At 34.7% G+C, this 26,193-nt stretch overlaps 1 protein-coding gene across 4 annotated transcripts in view; it reads left to right on the top strand.

Annotated features, from left to right (window-relative positions):
- The window catches only part of LOC113228083, a 322,064-nt gene that overhangs the window by 275,816 nt on the left and 20,055 nt on the right, over positions 1-26,193 (top strand). For all 4 annotated transcript variants that reach the window (XM_026461228.1, XM_026461227.1, XM_026461229.1 and 1 more), the window contains one exon: positions 25,831-25,941. In XM_026461228.1, coding sequence (XP_026317013.1) covers positions 25,831-25,941 — 111 coding nt within the window. The remainder of the gene's footprint in view (positions 1-25,830; positions 25,942-26,193) is intronic.

Genomic DNA, 26,193 nt, shown 5'->3' with positions numbered 1-26,193 from the left:
AAACAAAAGAACAATGACAAAATCATAGGTTAAAAAAATTCGTTAGCGTCTTCAAATGTCTTAATTACAAGTTCGAATTAAATAAATTCTTTAAGTTTTTCAAATTATAATAGTAGCCTAAGTCTGAATATAGTTTGAAACCAGGTAATGGTGTAGTTGACTGAGACAAAAATATATATACATATATGCTGCTTATCGCAATACCATTATTTATTTTGCGAAGTTTCCCCAACAATGAGAGTTTCAAGGTTACAGCCAGTGCTTCTTGGAGATATCCCTTCAAAACGTCGATATTTTGCCTAAAACATATTTACATAATACCATTAGCTTGGGGCATTTTTGTCTCCGCAAATTCGTATCGATCCAAATACATATATATATATATATATATATATATATACAGATGAATTACGTGTCTTCCTTAAAGATGGAATGGGAACGATATTGGATTGGAATATTATTATTTATTTATTTACATTACCAATACAATTACAGATACATGTAACAACAATATTTCAAAGTACGGTTTTCCAAATAAAGCGAATTCATCGTTACGCATTTCAACATTTACATTATTATTATTATTGTCAATAAAGTGTTTATCTATATAGATAGATAAACACTTTATTCATTGATATAACGCAAACAGTTTCAGTCACGATCAACGAGAGGAATTAAGAGGGAGCAGAGGGAAAATTCCTAATCTTCGATTTGATTTTAGAGGGGTATGTCCACTTTAAAGTAAAAAATAAAATATTGTATGAGTAACTACACGATATATTCAAGCATAGACATTAATCAGAAACATAAAACAATAAAGTTTCCTCGATAGATAAAAATCGCGAAATGACCTCTAATTTAAACATTTTTTCGATTTATCCTCGAAATGCTACAGGTTATTAGGACAAAAATTAGATAATTAATTATATTTATGCATAATCGACAACTGTCACTACGGAATTTTTTAAATCTCTTTAGTTTTAGAGTTATTCCGCTAAAACGAATTTGGTACTTTTACTGCGCAAAATTCAACATCTGTCGCGTGTCACGCGAACTTCAGGCATATATTTGTTTCACAAATTTGGGCGGAGCCAACGTCAAAACTTTTTTGGCATGAGAGCTCTTAAGTTATTTGAAAGCAAAAATATAACAACTATGCGTAAAGTTATACATTGACAATAACTATCTATCATTTATTAGAGTTAATAATCATGTGGCGTGAGTCACTGAATGGTCGCATGTAAGTATCAAGATACATTTATGTAGTAGATTAATACTTTTAAGAAAATTTATAATTGTTCTAACCAATTCTTAGGTATAAAAACAACTAAGTACTTGTTAGAAGCACTAGAGCTCCTTGCGAAAGAGTTTGTCCAGGGAAGTACTGCCACTTTAACTATTTCTGCCACAAAGCAGTAATGTGCACATTACTGTGTTTCAGTTTTGAAGGATACGAATGCTAGTGAAAATACAAGCACACAGAACTTGTCAATTTATGTCTCAGGGGACTGGCGCACCATGTACGTAATTTAGATACTAAAGTCATAGGTCTGTGCCTATACAGGGATCCGAAACATCATTAAGAAGCGACTGTTGTCTCACTGGGCTACCACCATCTTTTATCAAGTTCTGTTATTCTAAAAAAAGTTTTTGTGTAAAATATTTATGCCAATTATCTTTCCCACATTTTATCCAAAACTTACTCAACGTAACACGCTAATGTTACCTGCATTACTGTCACGTGAAACACGCAACTTCTCGTTTTTAGTGCCATTACTATTTTAACTAAATAATTTGGAAGTGTATTCGCCACGCCAGGACGTCACGCTTAAATTTAAAAGTTTTTTTTAACATATTGACAAAACCTTTTAGTTAGGTACTTATATTCTTTTAAAATGGACAAAACAAAAAAGCCTTTTTAATTTGCATTAGAGCTCTTTGTGGAAGAGTTCGTCCAGGGAAGGACTAATTTCTGCCGCTAAGCGGTAATGTGAGCATTACTGCGTTCCGGTTTTGAAGGGTAGGGGTGTTGGTGAAATTACAGGCCCACGGGACTTGTCAACTTGTCTCGGGGTAACGGGCGCCGTGGCATCGCTCCTCAGATCTTTGTGATTTAAGTTCTGCGACCTTACCATGAACTCTTATTATAGTTTAGTATAGGTACGTAACCTCAAAAAAGCGGGATGTGATATCACTATGAAATGATCTGCCAACCGGCGTAATGTTGTCCAGGTGCGCCAGACGTACAGAATGTCGTGCGGGGAGGCTCCTTTTGTGCACCTCAAAACACGTTCTGGATGTGAGATATTGTACAAACGTGTATAATGTATTTATTTCCAAGCGTTAATTCACAGTCAAACATTAAATCTAGGATATAGTTGGACCATTGCAAGATTGGACCATTACCCTGTTTCTCAAAGTAGGATAACCTGAGACATGAGAGCCAGTGTTCCTCCGTGTCTTAATTAACAACCTTACTCGTAGGTCAATGATCTTACTACAAAAAAGTGTGACAACAAGGTTTATTGTATTAAGTACATTGTAACCGCAGAAAAAATAAAAATATAGTACTTATAATAATAAAGTAAAATAAAAACATATCAATATGTGTAATATGCAAGTTAAACAAACAAAAGAAATAAAAACGATTTAAAAAATAATGATAACAAACTAGATAGTGTGCATAAGTTTGTATGTGTAATAAAGTGTGTGTGTATATATATATATATATATATATATACATGTGTGTGTTCGTGTGTATATAGTACTTTACATAACTTAGGTACAAGCCGCCAGAATGAAGCATGAGGTCACCGTTTTTCCCACTGTTCTTCGAATATTTAACCTTACTGGTCTAATGAAAAAAACTTTGGATCTAAATTTTCTGCCTTTTCTTTTCACTAGTGACGACTGGGTGGCCTAGCGGTTAGCACCATGAGCGCAAAATGAAGTGGCCGCATGTGCGTTTCCAGTCAGACCAATTTACGAAACGAACATTTCAAAATTAGTTCTAGTGAGTAATTTTGTTACTCTGATACTTACTGTACATGCATTGCTCTAGTTTAAGACAAGGTAGTTAGTCTTGTTGTCTCCCATATTAATTCATTGCAGTGCATCTTGAAAAGTGGATATATAACCTCAAAAATAAAACGTAGTGATAAACGTAAACGTAGTGACAAAAAATAATTGAATATCAATTCAATAAAAATTTAATTAATACAGTGAATAGCACCCGCCAGTACTGGTAGCTGTAAAGGTACTAACTGGGTGATAAATCTGTCATAGATTTCTCATAGATGGCGCTACGACTAAAAAGTCGTTAAAAGACCAAGTACAAAGACACGACGCAAGCACATAGAAAAATTCGTGAGGTCCGTTGATTCGTTCCGTGGCTTAATTGGTATAGCGTCTGCCACGGTATGCAAGAAGACGTCGATTCGAATCCAACCGGATCGAAGGAATTTTTTCTGAGTGTTTTTCTGAGTGTTCGATCTTTGTATTAATAATTAAAACGTAGTGAGTTGACAAAGATTAGATGACTCTCTCTACAATCGTTATTTACATTTCACTGTAAATAAGACGATGGAAGCTGAAAAAAAATTAAGATTATTTGACTTTGTAACATCCGCCAATGATGTCATCATAACATAAAGAACAAAGCTTTGATAACTCTCTCTACAACACTATTTGCATTTTATTACAAATAAGATTCCGGAAGCTGAATTACAACAAAATTTTTTGACTTTGTAAAATTTTCTACTAATTTTGCATTGTTTCACGTCGACGACACCATCTTTAAAGTATCTTCACTCTTTAAACAAAACCTAATTTCCCTTTGACAAAACTTTGTTCCTTAAACAAAGTTTAGGGAAATGCCGCAAATAGGTCATTCCGCAACTCACGACAGGAAAATTCACTCTATATTTGGCAAATGACATGGCTATAAATAGCTTGAATGTCAGTCCTTCACCTTTTATGGGCTTTGTTTTAGGGGATGGTGCCGTTTCTAGGCAAGTTTATTTGGCCTAGTGACATGTTTATTTTTACGGTGTGTTTGAGAAGTACGAGATTGTATCGAGTTTTTAGGCCTTTGGGAAAAATAGTTTCTAATGTTTAGATTCGAAATAATAGTTTCTAATGTGCTACGCATTAGAAACTATTTTTTCGCATCTAAATCGCATTTTCAAACAAACCAACGTTTTTGGTTCTACATGTTCTATTGTCACTGCTGAAAAAAAAAACCTACACTGTAAAAAAAATCATTTTCGACGAGAATTATGACGGTATATCGAGTTCTTAGGTTTTCGCCGTCGTCGAAAAACGTCGTGTTTTTTCAAACAAACCGACGTTTCGGGCCCTTTACAAGTCCCATGGTCATGCTTGAGTGAGGTGGTACAGTCTTCAACCAGTTATGTCTAATATTGATGCAAACCACCCTATTTTTTCACTATAGTTAACCGTGACCATGGGACCTGTAAAGGGCCCGAAACATCGGTTTGTTTGAAAAAACAAATATACGCGATTTAAATCGGGAAAAATAGTTTCATTTCCTATTATGAAGGTAGTTTCTCAGTAATATAAAAACTCACTCTGCAAGAAAAATCCAGGGTAGCACACCAAGTAGGATAAGTAATATCCAAACTAATATTATTAATGCGGAAGTACCTAACTCTATCTGTTACGTTTTCACCACTAAGCCGTTAAACCAAGTTTAATTAATTATGGTGTAGAGATAGCTGGGACCTAGGTAGGACAAAAAGTAGCCTATGTCCTTCTTTAGGCTACATTTTGTCACAAAAATAATATTTAACGAGATGAAATACGATTAAAAGTTTGAACAGAGAACGAATAAAACTGTGAAAACTAGTGAGCAATATTTTAACAGCGAACTTTGTAACTTTCTTCTTTGTATGTTAAATGTATCTGCCCCACAATCACATCACTAATTTGATTTCAAAATTGGAAAAGCCAGGGAAATTGCAAAATTTCGAGAACGCAACACGAGTGATGCTCAGGAATCACCTTCAAACATAGTAATAGCCAAAATTCTTTATATATAATATATACAAAAAAAGACATAGATAGATATATAATCATTGGTACATGTAAAGGATTTATTATATACGCGGTTTTCTTGTAAAATTTCGTGGTAATTTCTTTTTTTTTTTGTATCGTGAAAGTTTTTAGAAATCGTGTTTTCATACCGTATAGTAATCAATGTATATCCTCAATTTTACTATATATTTTTTCCAAACTGATTGACTCAACACTCACTGTTATGCGGAATCAATCAAAGTCATTTTTTGAGGTAGTATAGACACTAAACTTTAGTGACTAAAGGGTCATCGCAGTAGGGCTAGCACAACAGGGCGTGATTTGCGCGAGAGCGACACAGTGCGCGGGATACTGCTATTCTCGCATAGAGATCGCCCTATAGAGTAATTTTCCGGGCTATAATGCTGAGTCAACAGAATACTTCACTAAGAAGAAATGATCACCTTCGGGTAGCCGATTTTCGTTTAAAAAAAGGCTCGATGATACGTGAATTTGTGGATTACCTTTTCCGTTTGCTTACAAATTTTCGACGTACGATATTTTGCTCGCAGTAATACCAGTATTTTGGATCTTTCAATATATTTACAAGAAATTTAAAAAAATTGAGGGTATCAACGCAAATGTGGTGTAACCCACATTTAATTTTTGTTGTACACTATTACTTTATAAATCATATGTGATTACTATATGTAACATTAAATTGGCTTATTTTGAAATCCCTAATTATCTTTTATATGCATTTCACGGGGTTACATCACTTTTGCGCTGATAGCCTCAATTAGAAATAGGCATAATAATATGTTTGTTCACAATTTCATCAGCTTCTTGTACACCAGCTAGTGAGATCATTTAATAATACTGTATCTTATAGGTTGTTCCCACTGTACATTTATATTTCAAATATAACATTTTTTACGATGGCAATTATTATTAAGTAACGCAGAGTTAACAATGACGTATTAAAATCCACCTGCAGCACATACTCTAAAGATATTAGATTTACAGCAAACATTTTCCCAGGGAGTGGACATAAAGTGGTGCTAATACCTCGTATTCTGTTAGGCCAACAAGCAGAAAATAGGATGAATTGAGGTCCAGTGACATCGCTGTTTTTCCCCTATAGTTAATGCTTATTTTTAAAGTTCCTTAGGTTGTATGCTTAAGAACCTTAATTTAACAGGAAAAGAGTCATATGACTCTTACGAAAGATAATATGGCTTTTAAATTAAACAGGTAATGGTCTGGTTTGCGTTGAAGCCTTAATTACTCATACATACTACTGAGTAAGATCTGTAAAATAAAATCGTTGCTGTAAAAATTCTTGCATAGAATATTTGCGTAAAATTTCCATCAAAAACATCTACAGAACCGCTTACACGATTTAATAACAATCACGTTTCTCACTTAGGTCAATATTGAAATTTTGACATGGGATCAGTGTGAATGTGTGTGTACCTTTTGAATTTGATCGCTGGACCTATACAATAATGTATATTTGTTGGGCGGTGAACGCTCACCATCACAAAAAATAAGTGAAAACATCACAAGGAAAAAATGTAGTGTAGTTTTAGATAATTTCGGTTTTTTTTTAATATGGTGGCACCCCCCTGGACAGCATCACGCCCTCCAATTGCTTCCGAGACCACTGCCGCCCCCCTCTTCCCTATCCTTCGCCGTACTCTTCAGCGCCCACTGGGGTAGGTAGGGTAGGGACCGCTTTGGGAAACACTTTTAGGTAGTACAAATTGTGCGCAAAATATTTTTTTATTTAAATGTTTCAACACTTTTTAATAACTTTTTCTACATTATGTTGCAACCTGTATAGATCTTTACTTGATTCAAAATAGGATCACTCCGTCATTCAGTTAAAGATGAAAACGACTTACCAGCGTCCCCTAAGTTAATATATTGCGGCTTTGTCGAGATCGGCAATTTACTTTGTAAGCGTGGTGATTATAACAATTTATTCTGAAGAGTTCTATATTCTACAATAGATTTCTGCAAAAGCTTTTTGTCTTTGTCAGTGGGATCTACTACTTCAGAAACTTTTGCATGCGCACAACAACTCTCGAAAGTTTTGTCGCAGCCGGATAATAATAATGGATCGCATATGGGACAAATATACAGACATGTACGTATTTTTATGTTTTGTCGTTATCGTGCTGGCGAATTTTGTTTTACAAGCTTTTAAAGATATCGCGCAGATAACTAATGTAAAGGAGGATACCATCCCAATCAATCATGAAACACACACAGCAAAAAACAAGGGAGGATTAGGGTAACTTTTGATGTATTTAATTCAGATGTTAAGGTAACTCACTGTACTGTAACAATCGCTTTAGTTTATTTCGGTTTTGCACGAATTCGAGTAATAGCAATAATTCATTTCATCTGTGATTTTTATGATCAGTTAGAAATCTACTGGATGTTTAATTTCTAGTTTTAATAGCGACTTATTAATTTAGTCGTAATACAAATAGATTACAAAATTTTCTACATTTTGGGCAACAAACTAACCTCGAAATGAAACAAAACCTTTTCATTCAGGTTTAAAGACGAAATTGCCTCACAACGTTGATTATACATATGTACTCGTAATTCTGAAAATAGGTCGCGGTTTGTTTAGTTCATTATATTCGCACTAGAGGGCGTGCTTGAGTAATTAAGGTAATGTGGTTTTGATTATCGACCTTATGAACTTGTAATTGTGTTTAAAAATATTATTTACTAATTACTTACTCGTATTATAGCGATAAATCAGCAACATCTAAACTTCTTTTCAATCCATTTTGAACAAAATGTAAACAAACTAATTTTTTTTTTTTTTAATTTATTAAGGCTTTGGCAAAGCCATCAGCCTAAACATGAAGGTTAAATGTTTCTGTAAATATGGCCGCCACAAAGAGTATAGGCAATTTGAGGCGGCGTGCTTGGATTGACTCGGGATTCCTTAAAACGGGCCGATACGGGTATTTTATTTCAAGATTCGTATAATTTCGCGTTTTAATCTTCGATTAAGGCACAATAGCACTATCCTATTCCACTTTAAACTAGATTTCACAAAATAATTGAAAGTCAAAATAAAAACGACACTTTTCCCTCCTAAAGGTCCAGAGCGAATCCTAAACAAACTAATCACTGACTCGACCATAGACAGTTTAGTGATGACCAATTGTAATGCCAACTACAAATCGATTCTCTTACTTGATTCGCATTTTCATTCAATTCGTATTGAATGACCTTCGATTTCAAAATCTAGAGTTTGCACAAATCAAGAATCATAATTTTGTCAGTTTGTTACGGCTGTATGCAGACTTTCCGTCATTTCGGTATTAAATTTTAACATCATCATACTCAGTCTGAAGCATTAGCTAATGCAAGTTTTGACGACTTCGTGGTATTTATACGAAAACAACCGTTACATTTTTAATTTCTACGTTTTGAATTTTTGAGGTGCTGGTGAAGTTACAGGCACATAGGACTTTTCAATTTATGCCTCACGGTAACTGGGGCAGTGGCAGCGCCTCTCAGACCTTTGCGATTCAAAACTCTGAGTGGCATTGCAACTGTTATGGACTGGCGTATCGCTTACCACCAGGCCCACGATTTGTTCTTCCCGTCACTTATGTCCACTTGCACTAAAGTGTCTTATAAATTTAAATATTGGTTTATAACGTACTTAAGGTTTGTGAAAGTGGACATTATTATTATAAACGAAATCCTGTTTCTTTTTTTGCTACCGAAAAATTTATACGGATAAAAGTTCTGAGTCGGAGAATTATTGCGCTCTGATCTTTTCAAAATGCAATTTCAATATTGCGTTCCAGATTCTTCACTCATCAATTTATGTGATTTTGGAACTCAAATTATATTTCCATTACATACTCATATATGTATATTCTCGATTCTGACACATTCGAGGCGTTCCACATTTGCCGAAGCGAGAAATTGAGTTTATCCTTTTCCGGAATGCTTTATTGGTGTATTTCAGCGACATCTGTGTTTGCCATCGGAAATTAAATGGCGAGATAGCGCTTCGAGCGCTGTAGTGCAACAAAATTGGTTTCCGGCTTAAAATGTTTCTCGTTGAAACCGAAAATGGATTAACTTCTTAACAGTCGGTATTTTTTTATTATGCGCGTTAATGTTCAGAAATAATTCCGAGTTACATTTCAGTTTGAATTGATGTATCAAACAAAAAGCAATCAATTGTAGAGCGATTAGGTATAGAACTTAATAGTTTTTTATGTAATTCTGGGTACGCTACCCTAATTGAAGACCTCATTAGTTGCTTATACAAACACATATAATATATTTAATTATATAATTTACTTAGGTTTGTTATTTTTTTTATTTATGCATTTTTGTTAAAATGTCAGTATCATAGCAATGGAATTCACTCAGTGGGCTCTACCGGAAACATCCAAACCAGAAGCCGTATCCGGGACTTTCTAATCCAGCGCCCACAACGCTGCAACGGTGCAAACCGTTGGGCCACCGAAATTGTCAACTTAAATATTAGATACAACGAATTATCTTGTTTAAAACTAGGTAATATCTGGTATATTTAGTTACACTACAAACCTATTCCATAAATCCGAAGTCATCCCGTTGTTTTCCCTATTAAATGTTTCCGCGTCCGCATAGACCGCAATATTTATATTTAATAAACATTGTTGTACTGTGTACACGATTAACATACTGGCCTAGGTCTATTTCCTTAGATGTAAAATATGTGGCTTATACTATGGAAAAGAGGTTCGAAAAAAAACAGTGTTAAAGTAAACGAGATCCTTGGTAAGGAATATATTAGATATTAATTTATTCAAATTGTTCCGGGGGATAATCGATGATTGTGTATTGAAATCTAGTAAGTAGCTTTGTCATATCATTCTTTTCCTGTTGAGCAACAATAATTGAGGCTATCAACACAAAACTGGGTTAACCCACATGCAATTGTTTTTCTTCAATATTTTTTTTAAATGATACTAAAGTTCATAATTATTTTGTATTTGGATGCTGTTTTCGTGTATCTGTACGTGGAAATTGCATCCAAATATAAAATAATTATGTACTTTCGTATCATTTAAACTAATACTGAAAAAAAAAAGAACAATTTTTATGAATATTTACGGACGGCAGCATATCAAGCTACGCATTAGCGGATCTTCTGTCTTCTTCTTCTATCTTCTTAGTATCATTTAAAGTATTATTGTAGAAAAATATAATAAAAATTGGTTACACCACTTTTGCGCTTATAGCCCCAAATGTGGTTTGTTGTGCAAGATAATCGCTAATAATGTACCTTTTGCCACTTACAGCTACAATTCAGTAAGCGTCCTCCTACCATATAGGGCTTAGTATAACACCTCGTAGACCTTACCTTTTGTGGAAAACTCTTACTAAAAGGTCACCTCGTCCGAACACTTGAGGCAGCTAAACGGAAATTGAGCCTTGTACGTGCACATTGTCACTTCTTTATAACATGGAATTAGTAAATTAACATACCTAAAGGCAGTTGTGATGATTATTTATTTTTTATATTTTGTTTTTTTTTTTGTTTATTTATTACCTTCTTCGGTGTCTGTATAATATGGATTTGGATGAGTGATTTATGCGCCCAGAAGCAGTACGGATTGTTTATTGCCTTCTTAAATTCCTGTGTAATTTGGATTTTGATTAGTGAATTGCGCGTCCAAAAGCAATAGCGATTTTTTATTGCTTTGTTAAGTTCTTGTACGTACAATATGAATTTGAATTAATGAGTGATGTGATAAATTACTAAATTACGTGCCCAAAAGCGATACCAATTTTTTATTGCCTTGTTCGGTTCCTGTTTAATATGAATTTAGATTAGTAATTTACGAGTAGCGATTTTTTATTGCCTTGTTAGATTCCTGTGTAATTTGGATTAGTGAATTACGTGCCCAAAAGCAGTACCTATTTTTTATTGCCTTTTTAAGTTCCTGTATAATGTAAATATTTAGTAACAATATCTCTTACTAACGGTGAAGGATACTATAGTGGTGAAAGTAACATGTCGAAGAAGGTTCACAACCTTTGGAAAACGTGTAAAATCCTCAAACCCGCATTAGGTCAGCGTATTAAGCAGACTGTGACCTAAACCTCCTTAGATAAGACCGTGTCTAGCAGTGCGACTTATAATCGGTTAATAATGAACCTGTGTAAAAATGTCCATCAAGAAATTTTATACCACACCTTGCATTCACGTGTTCAGTAGACACGTTCTACTCAAGTACCTAGGAGTTAACCTAAATATTGATGAATGTTGTACATGTAGTGAGCGTTCAATCCGTATAATCTCTCTCAATGCAATAAGTGCAACAAGCGGGTTTGTAACTTTACTCCTGCCTTAGGGCCGGTAGGGCTGTCCTACGATATGGTACCTTAGTTTAGTTCAAATTAATGTTTCTTTATTTAAATTGAATTTATGTTGCTTAAATTATAACTCAACAACGAAGAGATCATTGACTGTTTGCTTCCGAGATGTCTTTTGATTGTTTTCTTTTTTTTATAAATAATAAGTGCGCATTTTACACCCATCTCACTTGATGGAAAGATGATGAGATCGACGATGTAGAATACACACCTAAATAATGCCTATTCACTCTCGCTTTGAAAAGGTCCAAGTTATAGCGTTCGGGGAATAAGTTCGCAGGTAGGAAATTCTACTCTCTAGCTGATCTAGATAATAATAATTTAATGGCAATAATATAATCGAAAGATAATAATAATGGTGCCAAACCACACCAATTACGTGGTCTTAAAGCATGAAATTCCCTGTGCTATGAGTCCCAAAGTTGCACTAATTTAGAAAAAAAAAAAAACAGTTCAAATTTCTCCTACCGAGTTACCAACCCGGGATCTCCTCAATTAGCGTCAACAGTGTTAATCGCTAGGCCACCAAGGTCCGATAGCGAGAAAGACTATATATCTCTACCTCAGTATGAGACATGGGTGATGGAAAGTACTGTGTAACATCAATAAGCAAACTTTTTAAGGACCGACGTGCGGTGATTGTGTTTCCACGAAGTACATAATAATAATAATTACATAGACAACTATTTCACCATATGTAAGTATTTAAAAAAGTTTAGTTATTTTTTCACTGCATTCGCAGCCCTGAGTATTAATGATAAACCAGTTGCACGGGCGCAAGTCGTGACGCAACGCAGGATCGCGAGTTATCTACGCAAAGGCAAAGTGCATCGTTGGCATAGCGTGCAAGCTTGACTGTTAAACTGTATAAATTGTGTTACCATTTTGCACTTCAGGTACTCTTAAAAACTAGATATTCAAGATGTGGCAACATCTCGAAAACTAAACTAACTTTTGAAGAGTGTGTTAGATTAGTGATTTGGAATGATTGGGAATTGAGGTCAATATTTATGCATCTTTTCTAACTCCTCTCATGTTAAGTCCATTTTTTGTGATTTCAAGTGCCGGGACGAACAAAGTAAAGAATTATTTATTCCATAGCTAAAATAAATTACACTTCAAAACGTCGTTTTTAAGCTACTGCTTGTTTACAGCGCTGACTTTTCTGAGAAAAACGAGCAAGAAACTCTACGGATAGCTCTTTTCAAATAAACTTAAATGCTATGGAATACACTTTGAATCAAATTTGTGTGGACAAGTCATGCCTGGTGTGAGTGTCATTCAGAGCCTTAAATCGCAAAGATTTTAGAAGTACCGCCACTGTACCCATCATCCTGAAAGTCACAAAAAGTTGACAAGACCCATGTGCCCGTAGTTTCGCCAGCATCTTTACCCTGCAAAATCAAGTGGACAATTCACGAAAATGAAATGGTCAATTCAAGAAATGGTAAGTTTGACAAGTGGTCGTTTTTAATTGTGGTCATTTCTCATTGTGGCCCTAAACCGCGAACGGGATCTATTGCTGCTGCCATAATCCACCGTGTTGGCTCAACGTCTTCGAAAAGATATTTGAATTTCTGTTATCCTAGTTTGGTTATTTTGTTTTCCTTCACCGTCAAAACAACTGATAATTTCTAAAATAAACTTCAACGACGTTCCGATTTTCAGGGGTTCTAATACTTTTATCCGCCGCTAATGATCCGAGTATCATATGTGATTTTACCATAATGTCCTATCTGTCGTTATTATTGTAAATAATTAAATTAAATAAAATAAAAAGTAATTAAATTTCTTAAACATAATCAACACTGTAATTTTCATTTGATCACCAACTTAAAAGCTCACGTCCGCGTTTTTGCAAGCCCGCATTAATTATATACTGACAGCCGCAGGATAAACAAAAACATCAAATTAAACATTAGGTTCTCCTATTGTTATAATTCATTTGAGTATAAACATATGTATATATATTAATTAACCCAAAACAGGAAAGTGTCATCTTTCCTGAAACTGCAGCTTCCCGTTGCGGGTAAATGGCCGCCAACGTTTCCATTATTACGTACAATCATTATTTTAATAAAACTACTTTTGTATTTATGAAGTTATACGCTGTGAAGAAGAACAATGACGAATACGCTATTTTAATACGTAAAATACAGGCTAAGAGTGTGTCGAATGTATAACGTTAGTGTTCTTTATAAGAAGATTTATTTATTGTCAAACGTATGGGTACAGAACACATTAAATGACTTGCAAATTCTCGTTTTCGTATTACATGCTCCAGTGATGATGACGCTCACATTTATCTTAAAAATAAATAAAAGCTTTACGATGAACAAAATTCCATCTCATGAAACATCGGTACAAAAATACAAAATTTCGTTTCTGTATGTTTGTTTATCAAGAAGTGGTAGTGGTGTAATGCTTTGACATACCGCCTCTCAAGTAAACGGTCGTGGGTTCGAACTTGGGCTTGCGCCTTTTGAGTTTTTTGGAATTTATGTGCGAAATTTAATTTGGAATTTACCATGAGCTTTTCTGTGGAGGAAAATATCGTGGGGAAATTTTTTTTTTAGAATATCAAGTGACGGGACGAACAAGTTGTGCGCCTGATGGTAAGCTACACGCCTGTTCCTAACAGTTGCAGTGCCACTCAGAGCTTAAAATCGCAAAGATTTAAGAGGCACTGCTACTGCGCCCGTCACCCTGAGACATAAGTTGAAAGTCGCATTTCACCAGCACCCTTACCCTTCAAAACCGGAACACAATAATGCCGGCATCACTGCTTGGCGGCAGAAATAGGTAAGGTGGGGCAGTATTTCACTAGACGAACTCTTTCACATGGAGCTCTGTTGCTACCAAAACTCTGCACGCATCTGCAAAGCAATTTAATGAACTACGATGGTGGCAGTACACATGACTACTTGTATGACGACAAAATATGCGGACACTGACAAATATGACAGTCTACACATGGAGCCAAATAAGGACTTCAAATAATAAATATGACCATGATGTGGACGGTTTACTTGCGTATTTGCCTATTTGGCTTGATGGCATTTGATGTGCGTCGAGAAACTGACCAGCGCGCGCTAACGCGAGTTTGGTGTTTGCTGTATTTGTCGAATAGGCAATCAAGGCAAATATTTTATCACACATGCTATCTAGACATGGTGATTGTTTGCCAAATATATCAAATACGCAAATACAAATAGCCATGTGAAGTGCCACCATATAGTCCCCAATCAGCATGTGCCCGCGTAGGAACTACAGTCCAAACCCTACTACGATTGTGAGTAGAGGTCTATGCCCAGTAGTGGAACTGTATATAATTTTTTTTAATGTGTGTGTGACAAAGAGACAGATATATGAGATGGTCTTTACGTGTTGTTGGATTACGAAACTCCCAAAAAAGCACTCCGACATTTATAAATGTTACTTTTACTTTACTCGCCAATTAAAAAGTAATATAACTTTTAATTCAACGTTAATTAAAAGCATAACTGTTAACTAATACTGTGACGTAATTTGGCTGGTGGGCAAAATGTGTACCTGCCAAACGCCGGCCGGGTTCAAGTTCGAACACTGATTTCATAAATTTAATACAAGGCTAGCTAGAGATGGGCAAGATGGGCAAGCGCCGGGTTAACGCCCAAAATTTAAGGCCAAAAACAGTTTGTAACAAATTTTTTTTATATCATCAAGTGACGGAACGCAAGTCGTGCGCCTGTTGGTAAGCTACACACCTGTACATAACAGTTACAGTGCCACTAAGGGCTTTAAATTACAAAGGTCTGAGGGGCACTACCACTGCGCTCGTCGCCCTGAGACATAAGTTGACAAGACCCATGTGCCTGTAATTTCAACAGCGCTCTTACTCTTCAAAACCGGAACACAGTAATGCTGACATTACTGCTTGGCGACAGAAATAGGTAAAGCGGCAGTACCCTGGACGAACTCTTTGACAAGGAGTTCTACTGTTACTAAATATGTGTTTTAATCAAGTTTTGTTCAAATTGAAAAATATGATTACAAAATATTGTTTGGTTTCTGATCTAGACGATTCGATTTGCCTTTCTATTGAATCGATTATCTTGAAAATCGCATTGAAATAAATCGATACAAAAAAATGGACCGTATAAACTTGAATCGATTTTCATAAAAACGGAATCGTAAACCTTAACAGTGAGAATCCACAGGATTGCAAGGTGGTATTGTGTGGAGTTGCTCCTTTTTCGTCCAAAACATCAAACTACAGATATACGATATTAGTAATAAGTATGGAATTATAACAAATTCCGTACTCGCCGTTTCTGCCGGTTTAAACGCAGGCAGATTGATTGGGTTGTAACCCACTACCCATCTCTGAGGCTAGCTTATTGAGTGACAAAATGACTGACAGGTTCTCTAGTGCAATACTACTTTCTAAAATTACCCAGGATAGTTTCGAATGGCCTTAGTTATTTGTGTTCTAGCTGTAACATATGTGGCACTGAAACTCGAGTCTTCTATGCTAATGAGTGGTATAGTAAACGGTTCTGTTTCACTCTAGCACTTGAAATATGTTGTTGAAAAAGTTCGAGTTTGCATTGAAATAAATAACGACGAGAATGTAATGAGAAGAACAACGTCAAACACAAACCTTACTTAATTACAACAACTTTTTTTTTAGTAATACTAGAGCTCCTTGTGAAAGAGTTCGTCCAGGGAAATACTGCCCCACCTTACCTATTTCTGCCGCCAAGCAGTAATGTCAGCATTACTGTGTTCCGGTTTTCAAGGGTAAGGGTGCTGATGAAATTACAGGCACATGGGACTTCTCACCTTATGTTTCAGGGTGACGGGCGCAGTTTCAGTGTCCTTCAGATCTTTGCGATTTAAAGCTCTGAGTGGCACTGCGACTGTTATGGACAGGCGTATAGCTTACCATCAGGTGCACGACTTGTTCGTTCCGTCACTTAATATTATAAAAAATAAACTTTTTTTCGTAGACTTTATTAGTGTATATAATTTTTTTGTTATAGGTCATAATTAATTTGACCAGTCGAACCGTGCCAGCGTTGTGTTATAAATGTGTACCAGATTAAAATTTGGCGGAGGATGCTAATGCTAATTATAGCACCTTAGCCACAGCTGAGTTCACTGGAATCAACGCAATGAATCTGTCTATAAAGCTATTTTTAAACATTTTAATTTAGATGGTAATAGTGGACAACGCGATAAAAATACTAAACGGAAATCGAATATTCTCGATTATTTTTGTTATGTTTTCGAATATTGATACATATATAAATCCTAGCAATGACGGTATAATGTAAAAATCATACGAAATTGAATTATGAACTTTATCTAGTCTAAAAAACATTTTTAGGTCATAGAGACAGCTGCTTATTTTTTCAAAATAAAGTTTTAACCCCGAAATCAAAAAAGGAGAGTTGTTAGTTAAAGCCTTTGTCTATGTATCTGTTTGTCTGTCTGTGACATCGTAACCCCTAAACTGCTGGACTGATTTTATCTTTCTCAGCTATTTATAGATCGTCGTATCTTTTCCCATATAGTGTAGCTATATCTCGTTTTTAATTTTTAGAATTCTACGCCAGAGCATACCAAGAAATTGCCAAAAAATAAATGTCATGCAAAAAGGTATTTTATAGTGAGGTTACACCAGGGTGTTAAGGTAAATATTTACCAGACTGCTTGGTTATCATTAGATGTTTCCAGAAATTATATATGAGGGGTTAAAGTATGAAATTGCCGTTTTATTGCAATAGGTTCTTTGAATTTTCATAGAATCTTCATGGTTTGAGGTTTTCGAATGAAACTTTTTTCAAATGGTTTCTGTGATTTTTTTTTTTTTAAATTTGAAACATTTGAATATCGACTTTCAATTGTTTTTGTTATTCAATTTAGACAAGAAAGATGGATACTGCGAAAATTCGAGTGATTTTTGAATACGAGTTCCGACGCTGAACTAACGCGGCAGAAACAGCCCGCAATATCAATGCTGCGTTTGGAGAAGGGTCTACTAATGAACGCACCGTGCGATTTTGGTTTCCTTTGGCGATCCTAGTCAAACTACCCAGGAATTAGCGGCATGGTTTAACGTTACCTTACCCACAATATTGACTCACTTGCGTCAAATCAATAAAATAAAAAAATACGAAAAATGGGTGCCTCATGATTTGACTGATCTGCAGAAAGAAACGCGTGTTGAAACTTGTGTTGCCTTGTTGAACCGGTACAGAAATGAAGGAGTATTGGATCGAATTGTAACATGTGATGAAAAGTGGATTCTTTATGATAACCGGAAAAGAAAAATGCAATGGCTGACCCCAGGTCAAATGCCACAACAGTGTCCTAAAGCAAAACTTACCAATAAAAAGGTAATGGTAACTGTTTGGTGGTCTCAGCATGGTGTTATTCACTATAGTTTTCTCCGATCTGGTCAAGCAATAACGGCAGATGTCTATTGTGCCGAACTCCGAACCATGTTGACAAAACTAGCAGTAAAACAGCCCCGACTCATGAATCGATCTTCACCATTATTGCTCCACGACAACGCGAGACCTCACACAGCACGAGAAACCATTTTGACCCTTCAGGAACTGCAGTTAGAAACCATTCGTCATCCTCCGTATTCACCAGACCTTGCTCCAACGGACTACCATTTTTTTCGTGATTTGGACAATTATCTACGTGACAAGAAGTTTTCTTCCCAGGAGGCAGTACAAAATGCTTTCATACAGTTTGTGCAGTCTAGATCGTCGGAGTTCTATCGCAAAGGCATTAATAACCTTCCCATTAGATGGCAGCAATGTATAGATAATAATGGCAACTATTTTGATTAAATAAATTTGTTAAAAATTTAAAAAATAAACAATTTAGATTTTCAGTACAAATCGGCAATTTCATACTTTAACCCCTATTATTTGTAACAACGTGCGAAATTTCCATCACGCAAAACAAGTTACTACAGTTTGCAAAGAAACAAGATTTGTGTTTGATGAGATGGTAATGAATTTTTTTTTTCGACTGACTTTTAATTTAAAGGCTAGCTTTTAATCTTGGAATTGAGAGTCTAAAATAAATGCCAAATATCGAGTTCATTATTAGAAATGTAAAACTTTTTTCGAATCTAAATCGTCTATATTTCTTTTCTTTTTCAAACTAAACCAAGCTCGAATCGTTGATACCCCATATCCCAAATATATGCCATATGCCAAAAATTATTTTAAATAATGGCATCGTTATGAAATTGGATCAGGATTTCTTAAAACAGTGAACAAATTCCACTACCAAGTTTTTCTAGTTAAAAACGTTTATTTATTTATATATTTATTGTAAGATACTACATCAACTTAACACAAAACAATCTTAGAAGATAATACACATACCTTCACCATACTAGGTGCCAAGTCGCTATATGTGTACAGCACTACAAATTTAAAGTAAACCAATGAAATAAAAAAAGACATAATTAAAAATGTAAAATTACAGCAATAATTAATTATAAGAGATGTAAGGATTAAAACAATTGTTTGCACATGTGAATAGACTGCTTAGTGTTTTTTTTATATGAAATATGTCTATGTATCTCTGGTCATAGTCAAGTCATTCCGAATTGGTACTTTCCTAGTCTAACTTCAAATAAATGCGTTTTATACGAAAGCGCAATTATAACAAACTTGTACTCTACAAAAAAAACGGTAACAAAAGGCAAAACAGTTCTAAAAATACAATCGACGATCGGCAAAACATTTCGTCTAACTCTCAAAACATGGACATTTTCACACAAAACACTATCCTCGAACTTCTGACATGGAATATTTTGTAACTGAATTATCATTTAACTACTTCAAAATTGCAATAATATATTCAATAAGTACTATGTAATTTTGCTTTATAATGCTCTAACTATACCACCTGTGTTTTAAAGTGTATAATAATCGAGTATACGTCTCAAATGTTAATTTAATTATTTAGTTTACTTACTATCATTTGCATAGCTGCGATATTTATTTCTTGGACAACGTCACGTATTTCATTTACTTTTCTACTTGTTTTCTTCTTTGTTAAGCGTAAATTGGTGTATTTCTGAATTTATTTCATGAAGGAAGCCAGTATTCTTTTTTTTCGTATTTTGTTACTGTAAGTGATTGTATTTCTTGAGACTAAAAAAGTGTGATTTTGTTTCCGCCTGTTTAATAATAAACATTTAAAACCACCAGTTAAAGGACACGAATAATTACCTACAGACTTCCGTTTTGACCGAATTGGATGTTGAATGTTTTGGTTCAAGTTTACAAACGACAATGACCCAACTGGACACCGTGTAGACGCGTTGGCGCACAGTCTTTCAGTTGTTTTGGCGGGGCTCTGCCGTGCGCGCGCGTCGCATTCTCCTTCCGAATTTTATAATTTACAAAATCGCTTTCTGTATTTCAAACAAACTGTGCGAATGTGTGATAATTATCTCGATTTTAGATTAAGTTCACTGTTTTGTGTTTTGTTTCGCGTATTTTTAGAAAGGCATTCAGTTTCTTTCCGAGTTCATTTTATGAATACTTTGAATTTGTTTTAGGCCGGCTTTTTCTTTTTCAAATATTTTTTTCTTCTTTCTTTCAACGGTATCTTTTTCAAAATGTATAAGTAGTAGCAATTATCATTCGTACTTTAAAAAAAATAATTACTCATTATCGCATGAAGTGTGTGATCTTTAGCCGTCCCCAAAACAAAAACAAAAAAAAAACTATTTGAAAATTGCATAGTTCTCAGTTATGAAAATGAATTGAAACTTCAACAGCTTTTGTGTTTTTCTCTTTTATTTATTTTAATGGAATCATTTTTAATAACATTGGGAATTTCATGAAGTAAAAAAAGTAGTATCAACAAAATTTCCCAAAAACTAATATCTTTGGTTATCTTTCTTATCTCGAGTGTTTCTGTAATATTCTCCTTGAAATGAAGTTTAGCATTATCTGTTGTTTATTCGATATAAATATAATAACTACGAATTTTCTTTTTTGTTTTATAGAAAAGCTGTAGCGCGTCAAATTTCAATTTGTAGATTATTGGACTTTGACATGTTTGGTTATGTGATGATGGTAACGTATAAAGGAGAACCATCATAAACCTATTAAAACATGCCTTGTATTTAGAATGAGTTATAGTTTCAATTGAAATTCACGACTGTTTGAATAACCCTAATAAAATATTGCTACTTGTACTTTCTTTCAATAAATTGTTATTATTATCATCATACAGAATATTTTCATATGAATTCGATCTTGTATCTGTTTCAATAGTAAGACTGTGTAATATGCTGTACTGATCTCATTCTTTAGTAACGTTGCAATTGATTTCACCAATTTCAATCTTCCCAATTGATGTCACGTGTCGTCACGTAGCACTTCCATTTTCGTGCCTACGTTCATAGTATGTTGTGTATTAGGCTCATAAGCATTCAGGTCATTTTCTAATATCATCATTCGTATTCAATCGGTCTCCTATGCATCTGCTTGTACGTTATTTATGTCAAGTGTTGATATTTTTTATTTTTTCTATATCTTATCATTATTGATTAGTGATTATAGTTATTCATTACTATGTGTTGTTAGTTAAAACATCTGGTCAATGCATATAATTTATATTCAAAATAGATAAGCGTATTTGTTTGCTAGTTGATAAATACCTCTCTTGTTGTACATATTATGTTATCGACGCAGCGATATTTCCGTCCTTTACGATACACTGCACTTTCAATAATTAATTATTTACTAAACATTTTTATTAAAAATAATTTCAATCATTACATTGTCTTTGTTTAAAGCTGTCTGCGCTTGTAAACAAAATAGAAGCTAATTTGAATATTTTTAAATCAACGTTTAAAGTTTTTGTCGGCATTCCTTTTTAGGTGCGGACAGGTTGACGTATTTGGCAGACGGTGCTCGTCTCTTTAAATTATTGCGTATGTTAAAATACTGAGAATGTCAACTCGTGTCGAGGAAAAGTACTTATAATTTTCCTTCTTCAAGTCACTTATTTAGTTAAGTTTGTTTAAGGTGACATAATGCCTTTAATTGTTTGTTTTGTCCGTCTCTTGTTTACGCATAACGTTCAATCATTCTATTTCGACAATAGTTATTTTCGATAACACGCGTCGTTGTTTTTGCGTTACAATTTTGTAAGACATCATCACACAAAAGTACTAACTAATGTAACTATTGAAGGCCATTCCGTATTTGGATATGATATGTCGGTATTTCATTAGGTTTTCTCAAGTCAAGGTCAAAAGTGACCCTACCTGTCTGCCTCTGGGCGGCGCACCTATAATGTCACGTTGAGATGTGTCATTGTTGCCACTACCAGCCAATGCTGTTTACTAGCTTGCGTATGAGTCATTCAATATATCGTTTACTTGATTAGCCAGTTAGTGTCTGCCTCTACAACTTCGCACACGTTTTGTTTGCAACACTCCTTACATACTCCTAACATTCACAGTTCGTTAGCTACGTGTCCTGTAGCAATGTGATTCTTAATAGTGCAAAACAATTACCACACGTAAAGTGCAAACAATAAATAGAGCGAATCATAAAGAATCGCCATATTTCATTGTCAGTGATAAAATAACAAACATATTCTAGTCAGTGATGTGATTGGATAGACAACATGTTTTACAAACTATTAATTGGCCTTGGAATACTAGTGTATGTGATTTGGAAATATGTGCTATCGACAAAAACGGAAAAATATAATCAAGTCTCTGAAAGTAGTACAGTTCAAAGTGAAAGTGTACAAAGCGAAATAAAAAATGATTCACATGGTGCCCTAAAATTACCCTTGACCAGAAGCGTTTCTAAAACTGAAGAAAAGTTAAAAACGTCACCGGCATGTCCTCACGTTCCAAAAGATTTTGATAACAAATTAAAAACACCTCTATTAAAAAACGTTTTTGAATTAGAAAATAAACAAGAAAAGTTACAGTCAAGTAGTAAAGCAAAAAAAAGATCCAGCAAAGATTTCAATGGATCGTTCGTAGAAGATTCTGTGGACAATAAAACAGAAAGATTAATTAGAAACAGTAAAAACCCTGAAGAATGGGTCAACGATTTAAAGAAATATTTTAAAACAAATGACTCTAAAATCGAAGAAGAGTTGAAATCACTTTCATCAGAAATTGTGAGGAGAAAAGAAAAGAACAATGACATTAACATTGAACATTATTTCATCGATACTAAGAACAAAGCAGATGATACTAAAAACGGAAAAACAAACAAAGAACCAGTGAAAAATAAACCTGCAAAAAAATATCCTACCATAGATGATTTTGTTAGAGTACAAAACGACATAACTATCGAACCTATCGTTGTCGAATTAAATTCAATCGGTAGAGAAAAAGAAATTCTTAAACCAAATGAGGCAGACAGTACTCTAAATGAGGCCTCAAATTATAACAGTGAAAATTATAAGGCAGATGAATTATTTGGCACAAACTCAGACGAATTAAAATTAGACAAACATTTTGAAGAAAGATCACAACCGATAACAGACGCACTTGTAAATGGAGGATTAATACCGTCAACTGAGTTGTTAAAGCAACAAAAAGAAAAAGTATCAGAAAAAATTGGCAAGCGAGAGAGCCCTCCTAAAGAAAGATTTGCCGAATTCCTTGAGAAAACTATTTTGAGTGATGACAAAATACAGTCCATAATACAGAACTTGTCTTTAGACATAGCTGAGAATATTCCACAAGAGGAGCAAAATATAGCTGAGGCAGAAGTCGATGTAAATAGAGATACCATAAGTAACAAAGCCTTAAAACTACAGGACTCCATAGATGTATTGGAGGACAAAATACAAAGATTAAATGACAGTTACGCTTCTGAAGATAACGGAACCTCGCCACTTGCTGAAACCTTTTTTAAGAGAGAAAAATCCTTAGAATCTGTAAAGCAAGAGTGCGTAGATAATAATATTGAATTAGATGGCAGTGGGGAAGAGAAACCATTACTCAAGCGTATTCAAAAACAATCAGGATTCCCTGCTGGTCTGAATTTCGGATCGGTCATCGGTGAATTGAAGAATAAAACAAAAAACGGCGGCCTCAAACCTGTATTCAAGAAATTCGACTCAGCGGACACAGTCGACGATGCTCAGGCATGTTCCTTTCTCAAGTTTTTTAATAATAAAAGAGCGTACAAGTTGAAGCCAGGGTCACGGGAAGTTTGTAAGCGCAAAACCAAAAATTATTTCGTTAAATTTCGCAGCTCACTTCCCGTGTTACTTTATATTTCGAATTAATTACTTACTAAATACAAGTTAATCAAGGTCATTTGTCTACAGCACTGTTAAATTACTGTAATGTTATGAATTTATTTTCATATTTGGTTATTCATGATAAAGATCATTTATGTGTACTCATTTTGCGCCCAATAAGTTGGAAAATCTACGAAATATTTTTGGTATGCTCTAAGTGCTATCTCTTACAACTTACTTTATATTTCTAATTGTAGCAAAAATTTGTAAAGTTTGTTTTATTCTACATTGAAACAAGAACGTTTAATTTAAAATCTAAACAAAGTCATTGAACAATCGTGAAACAAAATTTCGTTCTTTTTGTGTTGGACCTTTTGAAACGTGGTTTTCGCATCGTGTTATTTTTGACGTTTGCCCTTTCTTTTGGATTGTCATCTTTGTCAGTCGCAATATTGTTCAATATCAAATGCGATCTCGTCCACTTACCCTTTACGTCTGGACACGGATTGACTCTTCGGAGCGGGTGTTACGTTGTAGACTTGTGTTCTGGCAAAGACATGTACCTTTAAAGTTTTAAACTTGCGTCATATAGGTTACCTCACTAAGTTGTCCTTCTCCATTAAACGTCGTATACGCAATAGTTTAACTACAAAAAATAATTATAATTACACAAGATGGCGTGACAAAAATTACAAAGATCGTCGGGAATGTAGATCAAATACACAAAACAATGGGTTAGCGTACGCTTATGAGGAAGCACTTTTTTGTAATTAATATCTTTCACACATACGAGTCTAGCATTCGTTAAAATGTGTTTATGTAATTTGAGCGCTGCTAATTTTAGTTCATCACGTGATGATCTTAATTGGAATAAATACTTTGTATTTCGGAGGACATAACAATTTGGAAATACGTTAGATGGAAATCAGTTCCAAACTTAAAATCAGAATTACTTCATTCGACATACAATGCTATAAAAAAATATATTGATGATAGAACGTACATCAATGGCTTTCCAAAAAACATCTAATTCATCAGTAAAATAGTTGTAAAAAAATCTGAGACGTGTTTGGCGCGCAAAACCGACGAATCATAAAGCTGGCCCAATGTTGTCACGTGATGATTTTAATCAATGGATAGCTCGGTATCTTATTCACAATAAAATTTTGCTCATTATGAATACAACTTTGTAATAAATTAATCAATGAACCATTTTGGTTTGGGTCATTATTTTTGAAAAACATCGACAGGTGAAATGACTCTCTGACTAAGCTACATGGGATTATTTATTGTCCTGTGAATTAAATTGTACTCCAACCCTCGCTAATATACAGCATAACAGTATATTATGAGTAAGGACACACTAAAATTAACAAACACACTCAGGGGTGTGTGCTCACGTATCTTCAAAATATTCAAGACTACGGGATGTGTAGTGTTATTTTAGTTAGTAGTAATAGAGCTCCTTGTGAAAGAGTTCGTCCAGGGAAGTACTGCCACCTTACCTATTTCTGCCGCCAAGCAGTAATTAACATTACCGCTTGCTAACGCATTACTGTGTTCCGGTTCTGAAGGGTAAGGGTGCTGGTGAAATTGCAGGCACATGGGACTTGTCAACTTATGTCTCAGGGCGACGGGCGCAGTGGCAGTGCCACTCATATCTTTGCGATTTCAAGAGCTGAGTGACACTGCAACTGTTATGGAAAGACGTGTAGCTTACCATCAGGCGCACGACTTGTTCGTCCCGTCACTTGATATTATTAAAAAAAAATTGTTTGAATGATATATTATATCCAAAAAAGCCGCTTATAACACATTATTGCATTTTACATTTCATTTGATATGTAACAAGCACATAGAGAAATTCGTGACGTCTATTGACTCATCTGTAACTCAGCTGGTAAGAGCGCCATATTGAGGCAACAGGCGCTGGTTTAAGTCCAGTCCGATAGAAGGATTTTTACTTTGTGTTTCTTTGATCTTTGTATCAATCACAATAAATATCATGGTCGTAAAAATAATGATATTCAAAAAATCCTTTGTTAAATAACTAAACTGGTACATCAAATCTAATTTTAGATTAAAAGTATGATTTTTAAAATGTTCTTTCGTTTGTTACAGGAGTCTCTTAATACTGTCGAAGAGGACAAGAAAAAAGTGGTTATAGAAGAGACCGAGCTCGGACCTAACATCCTCGCTGACAGAAGGAACAAACTTGAAACTGCAGCTCAGGTGAATGTCTTTATTTAACTTCATATTTTATATGATACATACTCCCGTTTTTTTTTATGTAGAAGGGTCTAATTGGTGCTTTTTTCTAAACAATACCAAATGACGCGAATGGTGGTAAACGACACGCCTATCCAAAAAGGCTAATGCAAAAACTATTTACAACTAAATTTTTTTTATTTCATCAAGTGACTGGACGAACAAGTCGTGCACCTGTTGCTAAGCTATACGCCTGTCCATAACAGTTACAGTGCC

This window comes from Hyposmocoma kahamanoa, unplaced genomic scaffold, assembly GCF_003589595.1.
Source record: "Hyposmocoma kahamanoa isolate Upper Pololo Valley unplaced genomic scaffold, ASM358959v1 220, whole genome shotgun sequence".
Classification (NCBI taxonomy): domain Eukaryota; kingdom Metazoa; phylum Arthropoda; class Insecta; order Lepidoptera; family Cosmopterigidae; genus Hyposmocoma; species Hyposmocoma kahamanoa.
This window is presented reverse-complemented; position numbering and strand designations above follow the sequence as displayed.